Raw genomic sequence first — 18460 nt, 5'->3', positions numbered from 1 at the left:
TAAAGTTATTACACATATATGCCATGCAAATACCATTGGCATATTTCATAATGTCACAGGGAATTTTATGGAATTAAGATTTGTTAAAGTCCAAATAATTCTTAACAATGTGTCCTACTAACAGAGAAGTAAGCCACTAATAATCTCTACATACAAGATATGTTTAATTGATCTCACTGGGTGGAATATACAAAAAAAGACTGCAAGAAGGTACATATATTTTGAGTTTCTCACATAGTTTTCTGAAATTAATCACTTATCTCCAAAGTGCTCAAAAACTAACAATATAATGAAATAGCATTAGAAAAGTCACCCCTTTTACTAGTCATTAAAATATCCCATAGAATCAAAGGAGGGTAATCACACCTAGATTAAAATGTGCCAGAAGATAAATAAATTTGGCTTTAAATGTGAAAAGAATCACATTAGAAAAAGTATAATTTATTCTTCTTAAGCACCAGGTATGGCTATCATTCTTATTCATGTATGTCACATGAACAAAGGCAAAATGTATTTTGTGACATATTTGTTATATTTAGGGATTCTAATGCAGGAATTAATATATCATAATGAGACTAGAGGTGCATAAATTTGTTCCATTACGTGTGTGAATTACTATTCATTATGGCACAAGTCTTTGTAATGAATCAATCATCATTATTACCCAGCCATGTATTTCTATATACTTGGGAAATATGTTATTGTATATTCCCTTTAATCCAATGACCTAACCTTTAAAAAAAAAAACAAATTTTATAATACCTTTATGATACCATTTGCATGAGCTAATAATGGGAAAATAAAAGAGATGGGATGTGTGCCAATGAAGTTTTGTAAACAACTTTTTGTTTTTGTAGTTAATAAGTAATGTTGCCCATTTTCCCATATACAGGTCTGTGGATCAACACACAGATGACTGTAAAATGAGAATATGCAGCAAAAACACGGTACCCCTCCAAGAAGGCATGGAATGATAGGAACCTTATGCATTTTATAGCCTCTCCATGGTGTGTATAATTTCACCAGGAAATATATGCTCAACATTCAAAGAACATTGCTCAAATATTTCACAGGCTTATGCCGATGGTAAAAGCCTGTCCTTAAGAGTCTCAAACTGCTTGGACAGGTAGTCGGCAGCTGTTTACTTCTTTAAGTGAATTCATAAACACCATGAATATCCACTTGAGACCTAAAATGCACAAAGTTGAAGCAGGTGAGTGACCAACCTTGGCGAAATATCGCATCCTTGCTGCATAAAGGCACCCAAGGAAAACCAGAGACTATTAAAAATCCCAAATTCATTAGTTGATTCACTACTTTGTGTTTCTCTTCCATCTTCAAACTCCTCAGTGTGCCACTCGTAGGGGCTAAATCTGCTGACCAGGAATAAAACTACACTGACCCCAATGTAGGCAAAAACAATGCACATCCAGATCTCATAGGCTAAAGGATCAAGAAATGAAAACACTCCTGGTTTGGACTTCTGAGGCTTCTTGATCATGATAGATATCCCGAGGCTCATAAAGGGCTTTGAGAAGTCAATCACCTCTTCTCTCACAAGGGTAATAGTTAATGGAGCAATTGCAATGTCAGCTTTCTGTAAGGGAAACAAATGAAAGTAATAGTACCTGGAGTCATGGTCAAAAAAGGAATCATGCTTACAGTATTGGATCAAAAGGGAAGGAAAGGAAATAAGGGAAATGTCAATAATTATTTCCCTGGTAATGTCCCAGTAAAGAATAAGCAAACAAACAAAAACCAATCTGTTCTCCAAATATCCCTCCTTTTTATAAATACACAGTACACCCATCTGACTTGATTTTTATAATTACATCCCTACACTGCGTCTGTGCCTTTGCTGCCTCTGAACAATGCATATGGCCCATAGGCCTCAAGACAGATAGAAGGCCTGTCTCATTTAGTGTGCATGTGTGCTTCTGACTTCATCCTTAATCTTCAGATGTTCACAAGGAAATAGAATAATATTCTTAAGTAATGTGGGAAACCAACAACCTCAGATATAGGCACTTTGCAGGGAAGGGAGGCATTCTGTCAACAAAAGTTCACTTGAATGGCTTTATTTGGGAGAAGAGCTATACTTACCCCATATACAAGTTCTCCAACCATCCCATTCCAAATTTTCGTGTCAGCATCCCTGGCCCCATACTTGCCATCCCCAACAATTGTCAACTTGTACTTGAACCCACAATGTTTGGCGATTTCTGCAGCCAAGTCAACACAGTAGCCCTCATAACGCTCATTGCCTTCAAGCATTTCATGATTTTTCTTCATCATAACATATGGAGATTCCTATATGGAAAGACAGTGCTTTCATTGATAAAAATAGCTGTGTAACTACTCTCACTGAATCAAGTCTTCTGGTTTAATTATTACCTGTTAGCCAGAGAAATTGTAGAATATAAATGGCGGACAATATTAGCGAAAAATATCTAAGCGTGATACTTTTGGGAAAAGGTTATCAAATGTCTACCGTTATAGTTTATTAATATGGTTTGTACCTAGCCACAAAAAAGTAAATAAGAAACTCAAAAGCACAAACTGTTGGCTTGTCCCCTTGTCATGCTTGTTAACTCCTAGAGCTTAGAGGGGAATTATGCTGCTCAACATCTGTTTTATTCAACTCTGGATCCACCATGCTCTTATGTTAAGGTTATGCTGTCCTCAAGAAACAGCGTTCACCCAAAACTCTGTGTACTGTTTCTTCAAGGGTGAGGTTCATGGGGACATGAGGCTCATGGTCAGTGATGCACAGACTAAAACAATCACTGGCGTGGTCATATGCTGATGCCACCCTCTGACATTTCATGTCTCACTTCATCTATGAGATATTCTCTCCTAGAATTATATTCCAAGGATAGAGAGCAGCTTCCCCCTGTAAACATAAGAAAAGGGAGGTATGAAAATGATTCAAAATAGCCCAATATCCTCCCCTGGAAAGTGGCACCAAGCATATTTGGGGGCTCAGTGATACAGTTCCTCTCAATGGCATGATTAAGGCAAAATCCCTCAAATGTCTAGCTTACTTACCCTTATTAATGTATTTCCAAATGCCAATGTTTTTATCCAGATCTCTTAATTTATTAACCTATCTATGTTTTTCTTCTCAATATTGTCAGAATAATGAATCCCACAAGTTTACTATATCACTGCTTAATAAAACAAAATACAACTGTTTTGTCATAAAACCATGTACTATTAGTGAACCCCATTTCCTCCATTTCATTTCACTAACAGCTTGTCACGAGGATCTACATCTTCCTTCCATCTATCCAAAGCCTAGATGTTCAAGATTCAGTTCAGTTTTGTCTCATTCATTCAGCACTGGCTATGTGCTAATGACTGTGTTGAGTTTGGGGGTTTAAAAAAAGGGAGATTATCTTTATCTTTAAGAATTTCATCTTATATTATAAAGAAAAAGATATTGACACTGCTACTAGACCATGTAACAAATGTAAAAAGAGAATGTACCCACAACTGCATGGGAAGTGAAAGGTAAAGCACTTGAGGAAATACAAGGAACGCTCTTCAAGACTTTCCTGAGTTGTTCACACTTAGTGATGCACCAGTGTATGAATTACCCGTCAAGCTAAATTTCAGTATTGAAGAGGATAGGAAATATTTTGAATGCTTTGCTTAATGCCTGTGTAGTCCTTTTGACAGAGTAAATATACTATACGTGATTAAAATGGTGCCAAAGCAGCACTGCATCAGTTATCCTCAAATGCAAACAGCAATTCCAGTTGGCAGATGTTTTCCATAAGAAAAACTATAGTAAAGCATAGGCATCTGTAGCTAATTACCAAAATTGTAGTGACAACAACAGTCTTATTCTCGAGCCCAGAGGTATCATTTCCAGAGGGGAGTTCAGTAAGGGTAACGACCATTTTGTCTACTTCACTCCAGTATCCAATCTGAAAAAGGTTACAGAAAGATAGGCACATGGATAAGTGATCTTTCTTTTAGCCAAGAATTTAATAATTTCAAACTCATGTCTGCATCCAAAGTTACATCTACATTAACTAGGCTTCTTCTAAACAGACATGTGTCTTTGATATATGTGACTCTGATAGAAATAGGGCTTATATAAACAATGAAACAAAAACAATTCTTAAAAACAGCTTGTTTCTTCATGTCCGTTTCTTATGTTTTCCCAGGGTAATCTGTTTGGGAGTGAGCGTATAGAAATAGAAATAAAATTCAAGCAATGACACTGTATCCATAACCGTTAAAAGGAAGGTGTTGAGCTAAAACGTTAACGCATATTTGCACCAGCTATGTTTTGTCTTCTGAACCATAAACTGTCAGCGATAGCTCTTTCTCTTCTCATTAAACTTCTTATACCTTGATAGAAAAAAATACATATAAAGAGTTCTATTCACAGTTGTTTAAAGATTACATTTCAGTGTTACTTACCAGAAAGGAATTGATTATATTTAGGAAACAAAACATTTTAAAATACATCTGTTTCTGGAAGTAGTTAAACTCTACCTACGTGAATACACTTTTCCAGGACTCTTCGGAAGAAGAGGTGATGGGTAATTAACTCACCTCCTCACACAGAGAAAACTGCCTTTAGATCCCTAATGATTTACCTTCCGGGGCCCATTAGTTTTGAGTTCCATGATGTTAATTGTATAGTTTATTCTTTTTCCATTCTGGTCAAACTTTATATTTCCTGAGAGACCTTCAACCTGAACCTAATGAGGAAATGGGAAAGCATCACAGTTATCAATTTACTTCAAGCAAAGATACAAACGGGGTACAGATTACTCTCACTGGGCTCCAGTCGAGAAAACAACATTTATAAGGTTGTTTTTCACTCTTCAACCTACCTTTGTGCAGTCAGGAAATACTATTCACTTTATATTACACATAACAAGGAGACTAATGTAGTAGAAAACTACAGTGTCCGTTGTTAACTCACATTCATAATCATTTTGAGTGACTAACCTGTTTGAGGGCCCTTTCTATTTCTACGCCTTGTCCCCAGGGGACTGCTGGGTTTGCCAGACAGTCTCCCGCGTTTCCCCTTCGGGAGATTTCAATTCTCTGCTTCCGTAGGTTGCGGAAAGCTTCAGTCATCACTTGAACAGCGTCGTAGGTCAGAGCAGAAGTATACTGAAAAGTATCACACACACTTCATAAGAATGGGAAAAAAATTCCAAGGTTCACTGCACACTGGCCATCTAGACTGCAGCCGGCCACCATACAATACCAGTTCACAGTCCAAGAACTTAGAAACCATTCCTGCATCTAGAAGTCTAAGAATCTAATAGAGGTAATATGGAACATTGGGACTGTAGAGTGTGTTCTTGACCGTAAGCATCTCCCGTTATGTTAATGTCTCAGTTATTTCAGGTGACAACTTTCAAAATTGTGTCTTTTCTTTCCTAACGAATTTCTTTTTAGAGCATCACTCTATGGCCTGATTTGGGGATATAGGAAATGATCAAATTAACAAATAAATATCCTACCACTAACGAGAGGTACATTTGACAATAGGGAAAGAATATTGATTGGTTTAAGTGTCTAATTCTACCTCAGTGATGCTCCCATAGATCTGCAATAATCTTTGCAATGTTTGTTTTTAAGATCCCCTCAGTGATTATGGTAATCAAATAGAACCATCAAATTTCATAATTTCTACATCCCCTTCATGCCTCAACAGTTTATGGTAAGATTGGTTCCAAACTTATGGTATTCAGATCCCAGTAGGACAGTAGTATTATTACAGGATCTGGGGGCCAAATGTAAAAAAAAAGGTATTAATTGTGCTAAGCATTGTCAGTGGCTAGATCAGTATTACTTGATGCATGTATATATACCTCCATCTATCAAATGCATCATGCTACTATTGTTAACGATAAACCATATTTTAACACAACAGCTTTAATGAATGCTGAGGAAATTTCTGCTATCAAGTATTTTTCAATCTGTAAGTAACAAAAGTATAGTGAATCTGGGTAAAAAATGCAGTATCATACTGAATTTGAGATACAAAAATTCTTGACCACAAATCCCAAATGGATACTTAGTATTTCCAAGTAATCCCCCTCACTTCTTTAGTAAATTAGTTCCTCCACTCTCAAAATTATTATTTTATACCTTCCCTTCTCTAATATCCACAGCTATGCATCTTGCCTTACATGTCACTGAAAAAATAGAAGCCATAAGACAGAAAACTTTTATCTTTCAACCATAAAACTGCCAAGAGCACACATTCTCTGTGACATCTATTGTAAAGATTTAGAAGGAAGGAAAGAATTCAGGTAAGGGGTTCAGAGATCTTGCCATGGACCCTGGGACTCTTTATAGGACTCATATTCTCTTCCAGTCCAGTGAAAAGATTATATAAATAGATAACTGCTATCTACCTATTATAGTGTTATAAATTGGTCTGATGGTGGATAGATGTCTGTCTGGTTTATCCTTTTAAATGAGAGATATTACAATAAGGCAAATGAAAAATAGTTTATGTCATATGAATCATTGCCTTCATGCATCCAGAAATTTCTTGAGCCTCCATTTTTTTAAATGAGAAAATGGCAGTGTAAGGTTATCAGTCATTCAATCTTTGCGTGAATTAGTTTTGGTGAATTGTTTTCATTTGATCACACAAATGAGTCAAATTTGATGGGAAAGTTGGTAGGAAGAAGAAAAAGAGAAAATGGTTTGGAGGCCATGTGCTCTGTGACTGAGTGCTATAAACTATAATAAGATATTCATATTTACCTCTAGGTTTTCTTACTTATTTCTTCTCATGTGATACCTGTTAAACAATGTCATTGCAGGCCTATCTGTGAGTCCTTTACATATTTAGATGATCTTCTGGATGCTCGTACTTGAGTTTCTTACAAATATCTGATCAGCTATACAGATCTAAATAAAACCCATCACCATTTTTTCCAAAAATCTGCAACCTTTTTCTTCAAACTGTACATGTGAGGAATTAGCAAAATATAGTATGTAAGAGGTCCAACTAGATTTAGAATCAACCTAAATTTCTGACAGTAGAGGAAGTTTAATACTATACTTTCTGCCTTAAGAAAGTATTATGCAGCCATTAAAAAGTGACACTAGGGGCGCCTGGGTGGCGCAGTCGGTTAAGCGTCCGACTTCAGCCAGGTCACGATCTCGCGGTCCGTGAGTTCGAGCCCCGCGTCAGGCTCTGGGCTGACGGCTTGGAGCCTGGAGCCTGTTTCCGATTCTGTGTCTCCCTCTCTCTCTGCCCGTCCCCCGTTCATGCTCTGTCTGTCTCTCTCTGTCCCAAAAATAAATAAAAAACGTTGAAAAAAAAAATTAAAAAAAAAAAAAAGTGACACTAATGAAGGTTATATAACAATATGAATGTCAATTATAAAATTAGTGAAAATATTACTACAACTAAATTTTTTAAAAACCCTTCTTCATTGATAAATGAGACTGATTAAAAAATAGTAATATACCTTCAACAAATAAGGGAAAGAAAAATAAACAAAATGATTATAATAATAGGAAACATATTATTATATTTCTTTTCCAAGTGTTCTAGAATATTCATGGACTCTTTTAAGAAAAGCTGTATTATATCAAAGGCACTGTTTTATATCATATCTACTTAAGCAAAGACCTGGAGAAATAAGATAACACACCAGAATTTATCTGGCATACATATATGTTTGTTTCTATTCTCCTAGAGGAAAAAAAAAATGATTAATTTGCCTTCTTCTACATCAGTTAGTTCATTGACAGTATGATTCTTAAAATAAAGTCTAGGTCACTGAATAGGAAACAGAGCTAAACTGAATAAATCGGATGTGTAAAAACAGAAGTATTGCAACGTCTATTAAAAAGTTACGATAATAGTTAAAAGCCAAAATCTTCTTTGAGTCAGCTTGTTCACATTACTATGAGAAATCTATAAAGTCATCTGCTAAATGCTTTAGAGGTCTATAGATGTTGGTGAACTACATTAAAAAATAATATTAGGTTGAATGAACTAAAAGCATTTAGGTCTGTGCAGCATGTTACAATTATGATTCAGAGCATGAGCATACTAAGAAGAGAAAATCCTTTCAACCTTTTTCAAATGTTTAAATTTAATCAAGTCTCCAGCCTATTATCATTCTTAATTAAAAGTCACAATCATAGAAACACAATTCTGGACTGAGAGAAAATAAACAGACACTGTCTCCAGAGTTCCTTTTTGTTTATGTGCCACATATGTGGCTCGTTTATTTTTCTAAACAAATATATTCATATTTTTGATTGGATTGTTAGATATTTCAGTTTTATTCTACCATTCACTAAACTAGGTGCAAATTAATTTGAAGGGAACATGATGCCAATGTAACTATCTCCTTCCTTGAAAACAAATGCATCATCTCTGCCCCGGTGTTTATGTTCTGTGAAATCCCTCAGCTGAGTTGGAAATTTATAATTCAGTGGGGGCCATTATGTTTTGCAGCACTCATATCACAATTGCATCATATCCACACTTTAAAGAAGAAATCTGGGAAACGTTTTTATGGTCCATTTTCCAAATGCACTTTTTATTCCATTTTAAATTAGATTTATTGAGACTTACTTTTCAAATATAAAATGAAATACACATTTTAAACATGTTTGTTATGCCCAATAGTCATCAGACATTATTCAATAATACATTACCATAATCACTGGGACCAGAAAACGGTTTTCTGACAGTCGAAAAAGAGGGAATAAAAAGAAGTTCTATGTACATTTAGAATTCAATGAACATACAAAAAGGATAAATAGGCTATAATATAACATTTTATGGGTCATTATTATGATAGCACCTCCTCCTAAACATGTTATCTGCACTGTGCTAAAACAAACAAAACAATTATTCCAAGAAAAAGTACTGGGCTTTAGGTATAATGAAAGTGTTAGAAACCTTGCTGTAAATGGTCATTTTTGAAATTTTCCTTGACATTTGAAATTGGATTGTATATAGTTTAGAAAGCATTGAATGGACCATCAGAAGACAGAGCCTAAGTCCTGATGTTATCATTTACTACTCAGTTGTCTTGGGCAAGTTAAGAAAAGTAAGAGTGTCCAAGGTTTCTTACCAATGAAATAAGGAAAGCAACGTCTCTCTTATGTCATAGTAGTATTGGAAAAGCTCATGAGGGAGAAAGAATTCATGTCGACCAAGTTCTCTACATGCCAAACCTGAGCTGAGTGGTTTCCTAGCAAGTCCTTTTTAAAAAGTCGATGCCACAAATATTTTTATTTCAGTTTTAGAGATGAATATTTCAAGTTAACATGTTATATTTTTCCCAGGGTCACAAATGAGGCAGGTGGAGTTTGAATTCAGATCTCTGTGTTTCTGGAGAAATGATGGTGCTCCAATGACGGTGCTCAACCAGCCTGGTTTGGTCATAGTATCCCCATTTTAAGCAGAGAGTCTGCAATCCCAGGAAACTCCTCAGTACCAAGCACACTAGGACAGTGGGTCCCCTTGTTTGGCAAACACCACATCAAATGAGTAGAGTTATAGGAAATGAGAAGCCAGGTGAATTATAAAATGTGCTAAAAAATACAAGTTATTAGCCAGTGTGTTTGCTTTCTTTTTTCCTTGTATTACTATCTGTCCGGGTATGAAACTAGCTTGTTTTGATGTTTTGAAAACCACTATCCTAATCTACAAAAGAGTCTATGGTTCAAGAAGTTCAGAAAATTATTCTCACGTTGGCGTATTAAAAGCCCTGAGAAATCCTGCAGTGACAATCCCAGTTTAGCTTTGTCTGAAGAACATTCATTGTCCAAATAAATTACCATTTAAAAAATTTCCTTAACACCAATTATTTTCCATAAAAATAATGTCTTGTGTAACATACTTTGGGCTGTTAAAAGTTTTATGGCCTGAAAAAATTTATATACTCATTTTTAAGTGGCATCCCTTATTTGATTAAAGTTATTATACACCAAATGATATTTCCCTAAAGAATTTTATAATATACCTCTCAATTTCTTCATTTTACAAATTTATCAAAATGGTCAAAAATGATGAGCTCTAAGAAAAATAAGTAAACCTATAAGAAAAACTTGAGAAAGTCTTTTTATTTGTTTATATATTCTGGGCAATGACCAAGAATCACCTAGAGCCATAAAAAAATGAACAGTATTAGGAGATATATTATAAACTTAAGTTTATTCATTTGCATTAATTTCAAATTTAATTGCACTCTGGACTTTTCCAGAGCTGTCTGTGATAAGGCTGTGTAAAACTTGTTGAACACGTGCCCTTTGAAACTTTACTGCATAAAGTTATGATATCATCACAGAAACTCAGCATCAGTGAAGCAGCAGGAATGCTCATTTGTTGCTGGTGAGAACGCAAAATGGTACAGCCACGTTGGGAGACAGTTTACCAGTCTCTTACAAAACTAAACATACTCGTACCATATGATCCAGCTATTGCACTACTTGGTATTTACCCAAAGGAGTCTAAACCATATTTCCACTCAAAAACCAGTGCATAGATATTCATGGTAGCCTTATTCATAATTGCCAAAATTTGAAGCCACCAGGATATCCTTCGGTAAATGTTTGGATGAATAAATTGTGGTACATGCAGACAATGGAATATTATCAGTGCTAAAAATGAGTGAGCTATCAAGCCATAAAAAGAAATGGAAGAAACTTGGATGTACATTACTAAGTGAAAAAAGCCAATCTAAAAAGGCAGTATACTGTATGAATCCAACTATATGACATTCTAGAAAAGGCAAAACTATGGAGACAGTGAAAGATCAGTGTTTGCCAGGAGTGGGAGGAGAGATAAATAGGTAGAGCACAGAAGATTTTCAGAGCAGTGAAAATATTCACTATGAAACTATAATGATGGAAGCATGTTATTACACATTTGTGCCAACCCACAGAATGTACACACTAAGATGAACCATAATGTAAACTATGGACTATGGGCAACTATGATATATCAAAGCAGGGTCATCAATTCTAACAAATGAATCACTCTGGTGAGTGAACTTGATATTGGAGTTGGCTATGCAGGTCTGGGGCAGAGGTATATGGAAATTCTCAGCATTTTCTGCCCAATTTTAGTGTGAACCTTAAACTGCTCTAAAAAAGTTAAATCTTAATTACAAAATTTAAAAATAATCAACATCTTTAGTAAGCACACTGGCTGTATCACATTTCCGTGGGTGAAAAAGCCAACTCCATTGGTAAGAAATCAAAATTAACATCCTTTATTATTCTTCCTGAATAATAAAAATAATTTTTAGTCCACCATGAAGAAAGATTTTTCATGTGAAAGGAATACATTAAAAAACTACATATTTTTTACCTAAATTATCCAGTGGGGCTACTGACTCTGACTGAAAGTCTTGCTTAACGACCAATACTTTTAATCTTCTAAAACTTTGCATTCACTTAAGAACCCAAATTTTCAGATAAAACTAATTAGGTTCATCAAGATGGAAAAAAAGCTGGTTTTGATTCACCCATCAGTTGGAAGAGACTAAGAGGCAGATCTCTTACTTTGTTGGTTGCATAAATTCCTCCCTGAGTCTCCCCACTTTCTAGGAATCTTCTAACAACGTGAAAGTTCCTTATCTTTTATAATCCAGTAAGAAGAAAACAGATATGTTCCAAGGTTATTTAGGATTTGATTTCAATTTCTGGAGTTCGGAGATGACTGCTTGCAAGTCACTACAATTTTTGAGAGACAAAGGAACCATTTGAGGTGGCACAGATTCAGCAAAAATTAGAACTGTTCATGTATGTTTTACTGAATGCCTAATCAGCACTTCACATAATCATGGCATTAGAGGAATCTGAGCTGAGATCACCTAAATTTATTCCCTTTATAGATGAAGGAATGTGGAAATGAGATGAACCCAGATATTGAGACTTATTATTATATAGTAGTAGTGCCTTTTTAATCCTGTAATATACATTTACAAAGTAATATGATTTAATGCCATAATTTACATTTGAATAGTGCAATGCATTATTTTTCAATCACTTTTTATAAAATATCCATATCAAAATTTTAATTTAAGGGCTTATTTCAGCCATATACACACTTTTTAAACCACAGACTATAAAGTGGTGCCTGGATGGTTCAGTCAGTTAAGCCTCTGGCTCTTGTTTTGCCTCAGGCCATGATCTCATGGCTTCCTGAGTTCCAGATCCAAATCGGGTTCTGTGCTGATAGCACAGAGCCTGCTTAGGATTCTCTCTCTCTTTCTCCACTCCTCCCCCGCTCACACTGTCTCTGTCTCTCTCAAAAATTAAAGTAAATTAATAAATTTTAAAAATCAATTAATCAATAGTGGTGAGAGTAGACATCCCTATTGTGTTCCTGATCTCAGCAAGCTCTCAGTTTTTCTCCATTGAGGATGATATTAACTGTAGGCTTTTCATATATGGCTTTTATGATGTTAAGGTATGTCCTTCTATCCCAAATTTATTGAGGGTTTTTATTAAAAAAGATGCTGTATTTTGTCAAATCCTTTTTCTGCATCTATTGACAGGATCATATGGTTCTTATCCCTTCTTCTATTAATGTGATGTATCACACTGATTGATTTGCAAATACTGAACCAGCCCTGCAGCCCAGGAATGAGTCCCACTTGATCATGGTGAATAATTCTTTTAATATACTCTTGAATTCAACTTGCTAGTATCTTGTTGAGAATTTTTGCATCCATGTTCATCAGTGATATTGGCCTGTAGTTCTCCTTTTTAGTGGGGTCTCTGACTGGTTTGGGAATCAAGGTAATACTGGCTTCATAGAAGGAGTCCGGAAGCTTTCCTTCCGTTTATATTTTTTGAAACAGCTTGAGAAAGATTGGTATTAACTCTGCTTTAAATGTCTGGTAGAATTCCCCTGGGAGGCCATCTGGCCCAGGACTCTTATTTGTTGGGAGATTTTTGATAACTGACTCAATTTCTTTGCTGGTTATGGGTCTGTTCAAATTTTCTATTTCTTTCTGTTTGAGTTTTGGTAGTGTGTGGGTGTCTAGGAATTTGTCCATTTCTTCCAGGTTGTCCAGTTTGTTGGCATATAATTTTTCATAGTATTCTCTAATAATTGTTTGTATTTCTGTTGTGTGGGTTGTGATCTCTCCTCTTTCACTTATGATTTTATCTATTTGGGTTCTCTCTCTTTTCTTTTTGAGAAGTCTGGCTAGGGGGTTATCAATTTTGTTTATTTTTTCAGAAAAAACAGCTTTAAGATTTATTGCTCTGTTCAACTGTTTTTTTTTTTTTTTTTGGATTCTATATTGTTCATTTCTGCCCTAATCTTTATTAATTCTCTTCTTCTGGCTTTGGGGAAGTCCTAGCCTCAGCAATCAGACAACAAAATGAAATAAAAGGCAACCAAATTGGCAAAGAAGTCAAACTTTCACTTTTCATAGATGACATGATAATCTACATGGAAAACCCAAAAGACCACCAAAAAACTGCTAGAAATGGCACATGAATTCAGCAAAGTCACAGGACATAAAATCAATATACAGAAATGGGTTGCATTTCTATATACCAATAATGAAGCAACAGAAAGAAAAATCAAGAAATCGATCTTATTTACAATTGCACTGGGAACTATAAAATACTTAGGAATAAACCTAACCAATGATGTAAAAGAACTGTATGCTGAAAATTATAGAAAACTTATGAAAGAAATTGGGGAAGACACAAAGAAATTGAAAAACATTCCATGCTCATGGATTGGAAGAACAGATATTGTTAAAATGTCAATACTACCCAAAGCAATCTACACATTCAATGCAATCTCAATCAAAATTGCAATGGCATACTTCTCAAAGCTAGAACAAACAATCCTAAAATTTGTATGGAACCACAAAAGACCCTAAATAGCCAAAGTAATGTTGAATAAGGAAACCAAAGTGGGACACATCCCAATCCCAGACTTTAGCCTCTACTATAAAGTTGTAATGATCAAGACAGTATAGTATTGGCAAAAAACAGACACAGAGACCAATGGAATATAATAGAGAACACAGAATTGGACCCAGACATGTATGGCCAACTAATCTTTGACAAAGCAGGAAAGTATTCTATGGAAAAAAACAAAACAACAAAAACAAAAACAAACAAACAAAAAAACAGTCTCTGGATAGCAACATGCAGAAGAATAAAACTGGACAACTTTCTTACACAACACACAAAAATAAACTCAAAATGGGTGAAAGACCTAAATGTGAGAAAGGAAACCATCAAAACTTTGGGGAGAAAACAGCCAACAACCTCTTTGACCTCAGCCGCAGCAATTTCTTGCTTGACACATCTCTGAAAGCAGGGGAAATAAAAGCAAAAATGAACTGTTGGGACCTCATCAAGATAAAAAGCTTCTGCACTGCAAAGGAAACAATCAACAGAACTAAAAGGTAAATGACAGAATGTGAGAAGATATTTGCAAATGACGTATCAGATAAAGGGTTAGTATCCAAAATCTATAAAGAACTTACCACACTCAACACCTGAAAAATAATCCAGTGAAGAAATGGGCAGAAGACATGAATAGATACTTTTCCAAAGAAGACAACTCAAATGGCTAACTGAACATGGATAACATGAAAAGATGCTCATCATCACTCCTCATCAGGGAAATACAAATCAAAACCACACTGAGATACCACCTCACACCGGTCAGAGTGGCTAAAATTAAGAACTCAGGAAACGACAGATGCTGGCGAGGATGTGGAGAAATGGGAACCCTCTTGCACTGTTGGTGGAAATGCAAACTGGTGCAGCCCCTCTGGAAAAGTGTGGAGGTTCCTTAAAAAATTAAAAATAGAACTACCGTACGACCCAGCAATAGCACTACTAGGAATTTATCCAAAGGATATAGGAGTGCTGATTCATAGGGGCACATGTACCCCAATGTTTATAGCAGTGCTTTCAACAATAGCCAAATTATGGAAAGTGCCCAAATGTCCATCATCTGATGAATGGATAAAGAAGATGTGAGATATCTATATGTCTATATATCTATATGTCTATATAGATATATAGACATATAGATATATAGATATCTATATATCTATATGTCTATATATCTATATAGACATATAGATATATAGATACACACACACACACACACACACACAATGGAATACTACTTGGAAATGAGAAAGAATGAAATCCTGCCACTTGCAACAACGTGGATGGAACTGGAGGGTATTATGGTAAGTGAAATAAGTCAGTCAGAGAAAGACAGATATCATATGTTTTCGCTCATATGTGGAACTTGAGAAACTTTTTTTAAATATAATTTATTGTCAAATTGGCTTACATATAACATCCACTACTCATCCCAAGTGCCCTCCTCAATGTCCATCACCCATTTTCCCCTCTCCCCCACCCCCACATCCACCCTCAGTTTGTTCTCTGCATTTAAGAGTCTCTTGTGTTTGCCTCCCTCCCTCTCTAATTGTAACTATATTCCCCCTCTTCCCTTCCCCCATGGTCTTCTGTTAAGTTTCTCAAGATCCACATATGAGTGAAAACATATAATATCTGTCCTCTGACTGACTTATTTCACTCAGCATAATACCTTCCAGTTTCATCTAGATTGCTGCAAATGGCATGATTTCATTCTTTCTCTTTGCCAATTGCATACATTCCATTGTGTGTGTGTGTGTGTGTGTGTGTGTGTGTGTACCACATCTTCTTTATCCATTCATCAGTTGATGGACATTTAGGCTCTTTCCATAATTTGGCTATTGTTGAAAGCACTGCTGTAAACATTAACAGAATACCATGGGGGAAGAGAAGGGGAAAAAATAGTTTCAAACAGAGAGGGAGGCAAACCGTAAGAGACTCCTAAATACAGAGAACAAACTGAGGGTCCATGGGAGGACGGTGGAGAGGGGAAAATGGGTGATGGGTATTGAGGAGGCACTTGCTGGGATGAGCACTGGGTGTTGTTATGTAAGTGATGAATCATGGGAATCCACCCCCAAAACCAAGAGCACAGTGTATACACTGTATGTTAGCTAACTTGACAATAAATTATATTAAAAAAAATAACTAAAATAAAATAAAAAGACAAAAAAAATCAATTAAACCTACAATATAAGGAACTAAACATGTCAAACCTCTAGGATGTTGTGTGGCAAAATAATAGTAGGAGTAGGGGACACTGACGTGTTAGCAGTGGTTTTGGTCAGTTAAAATGTTCAAGAAGCAGAATTAATTCTATTAAGTCACCAGGGTACTATATAATGCACGGTGCTAATTACAAAACTGAAAAAGATGATGCTATTTTCAGACAGGCCTAATAACTCTCTTAGGACAGCAATTAAAAAAGTTTGGGTCTGTGCTTTCAGTCGTTTCCTGAGTAAAATGAGATTCTGGTGGGAAAGTCATTATTTAAAGTGCCACAAAAATGTCAGTCACGTATTATTGTTGAATTCCTTAACATCAGCAGAATATTACGGACACAAAAATTGAACTAAGGTTCAAACTGTCGATGTGCAAGATAGAATGGGTAGTTGTAATCTGGCAAGTTGTTGAAGACACTGAAAACACTGAAAACCTATCTAAAAATAGAAGTATTTATAAATTATTTTTGAGATAGTGGCAAATCATCTTCATTATCTGCCTCTTCTGGAACGTTTTTTATGGAAAGCAAAATGCTCACTTGAATTGTCCCATTTAAATCGAGAAGCTTCATGTCTGATGACTACAGTCATTCTACATTTCACCAATAAAGTAACACTACTTTTCTGCCAGGGCTGAATAAGGGACATAACAAATGCCAGAGCAGAAATTTTAACCAAATTTCATAACAATGATAACTACTTTTTTTCCTTTCTTAGTGATTTGTTATTTTCAGAGTTTATATTTTTCATTTCATTAGTCTTCATTTCAATAAATATCTATGTGTCTACTGTGTGCAAACTAGTGTATGAGATTTGGGGCCAGTAAGATACAAAAGATACACACTGCCTTTCAGAGTCTTGTTTTTAACCCACAAATATCTCTCAGCTGAATTTATATTCCTATATAATAGAAGAATCATCATGAGTCTTGCAATAATCATTTATTTTGCAAATAAGAAGATCTGAAAGAATTGCCAATTGTAACAAGTCCATTGATTTCCCTCCATCTTTATGCTGCGACCACATTTCAGAATTCCCTGGATTGTTTGTGATATCTTCCTAAAAGCTTACCGGACCATCACATACACAGGCTACAACTTGTTGTCACCCAGGTAGTGTAGTCAGTAATCTTCTTGTATCAAAACATGATATTCATTCTCCTCTGGTTGTTCCCTATTGCTCTCTGAATAGGATAAAAAATTCCTTCGTAAATCTACAGGGCACACAAAATCTAGATCATACATATTTCTCTTTTATTTTTTAAGTTTATTTATTTATTTTGAGAAAAAGAGAAAGTATGAGTGGGGGAGGGGCAGAGAGAAAGACAGAGAGAGAGAGAGAGAGAGAGAGAGAGAGAGAGAATTCCAAGAAGGCTCTGCACTGTCAGCACAGACCCTAATACAGGTCTTGAACCCACGAACTGTGAGATCATGACATGAGCCGAAGTAGGACGCTCAACTGACTGAGCTACTCAGGCACCAGGCACCCTTGGCTAACACATATTTCTAAAGAAGTATTTGTCTGAATTCCCTCAAAACACCTCTGTCCAAACTCTGGCCTTATGGAAATATTTACATTTTCTGTGCCCTGGAACCTTACATATCCTATTTCTCTATGGGGAGCCACTGTCCTTTCTCTCTTAATCCTTACCATCCTTTCAAGTTTTGACTTCACTACTCCTTCCTCAAAAAAGCCTTTTCTTACTTCAGACCTTGGAGGAGACCAGCTTATTATGGGTACTACTACAGTATCTTTGATTTCCTCTAAAGCCTTTATTAAATAGCTATGTGCCAGGCCTCATTCTAGGAGCTTGGAATATATCAGTAAACAAACAACAAAGAAATCCCTGCCCCCATGGCACTTACTTTCAAGTTGGAGTAGACAGACAATGAACAATGTAATGAATATATTAATTATGAAAGCAGTATACTAGAAGGTAATCATGACAAAAACTAGAGCAGGGAAAGCTAGCAATGGACATACCCTGATGGATGGAGAGATTCCAATTTTACTTATTTATTTCTTAAATGTTTATTTATTTATTTTTGAGAGAGAGAGGGAGATGAGCAGGGGAGGGGCAGAGAGAGAGAATCCCACGCAGTTTCCATGCTCAACAGGGAGCCTGATGTGGTGCTCTATCTTATGGCTGTGAGATCATGACCTGAGCTGAAATTAAGAGTATGATGTTTAACTGACTGAGCCACCCAGGTGCCCCAAGATTGCAATTTTAAAGAGAAAGCCTGCCACTTCCTTCCTTGAGAAGATAGCATTTGAACAAAGATCTGAAGAGTGATGTAGGCTTAGCCATGCAGATATTTAGGGGAGAACAGTCC

The 18460-nt window shown here is 35.9% G+C and overlaps 1 protein-coding gene across 3 annotated transcripts in view; it reads right to left on the bottom strand.

Annotated features, from left to right (window-relative positions):
• GRIA2 (glutamate ionotropic receptor AMPA type subunit 2) overlaps positions 1-18460 on the bottom strand; it is a 156255-nt gene that overhangs the window by 30373 nt on the left and 107422 nt on the right. For all 3 annotated transcript variants that reach the window (XM_049631224.1, XM_049631221.1, XM_049631223.1), the window contains exons 7-11: positions 4972-5139; positions 4614-4718; positions 3822-3932; positions 2104-2310; positions 1227-1597 (exon numbers count right to left, since the gene is read on the bottom strand). In XM_049631224.1, coding sequence (XP_049487181.1) covers positions 1227-1597; positions 2104-2310; positions 3822-3932; positions 4614-4718; positions 4972-5139 — 962 coding nt within the window. The remainder of the gene's footprint in view (positions 1-1226; positions 1598-2103; positions 2311-3821; positions 3933-4613; positions 4719-4971; positions 5140-18460) is intronic.

The sequence above is a fragment of the Panthera uncia genome, chromosome B1 (genome assembly GCF_023721935.1).
Source record: "Panthera uncia isolate 11264 chromosome B1, Puncia_PCG_1.0, whole genome shotgun sequence".
In the NCBI taxonomy this organism is placed as follows: Eukaryota; Metazoa; Chordata; class Mammalia; order Carnivora; family Felidae; genus Panthera; species Panthera uncia.
Note: the sequence above shows the minus strand (reverse complement) of the source record. Positions and strands in the feature narration are given on the sequence as shown.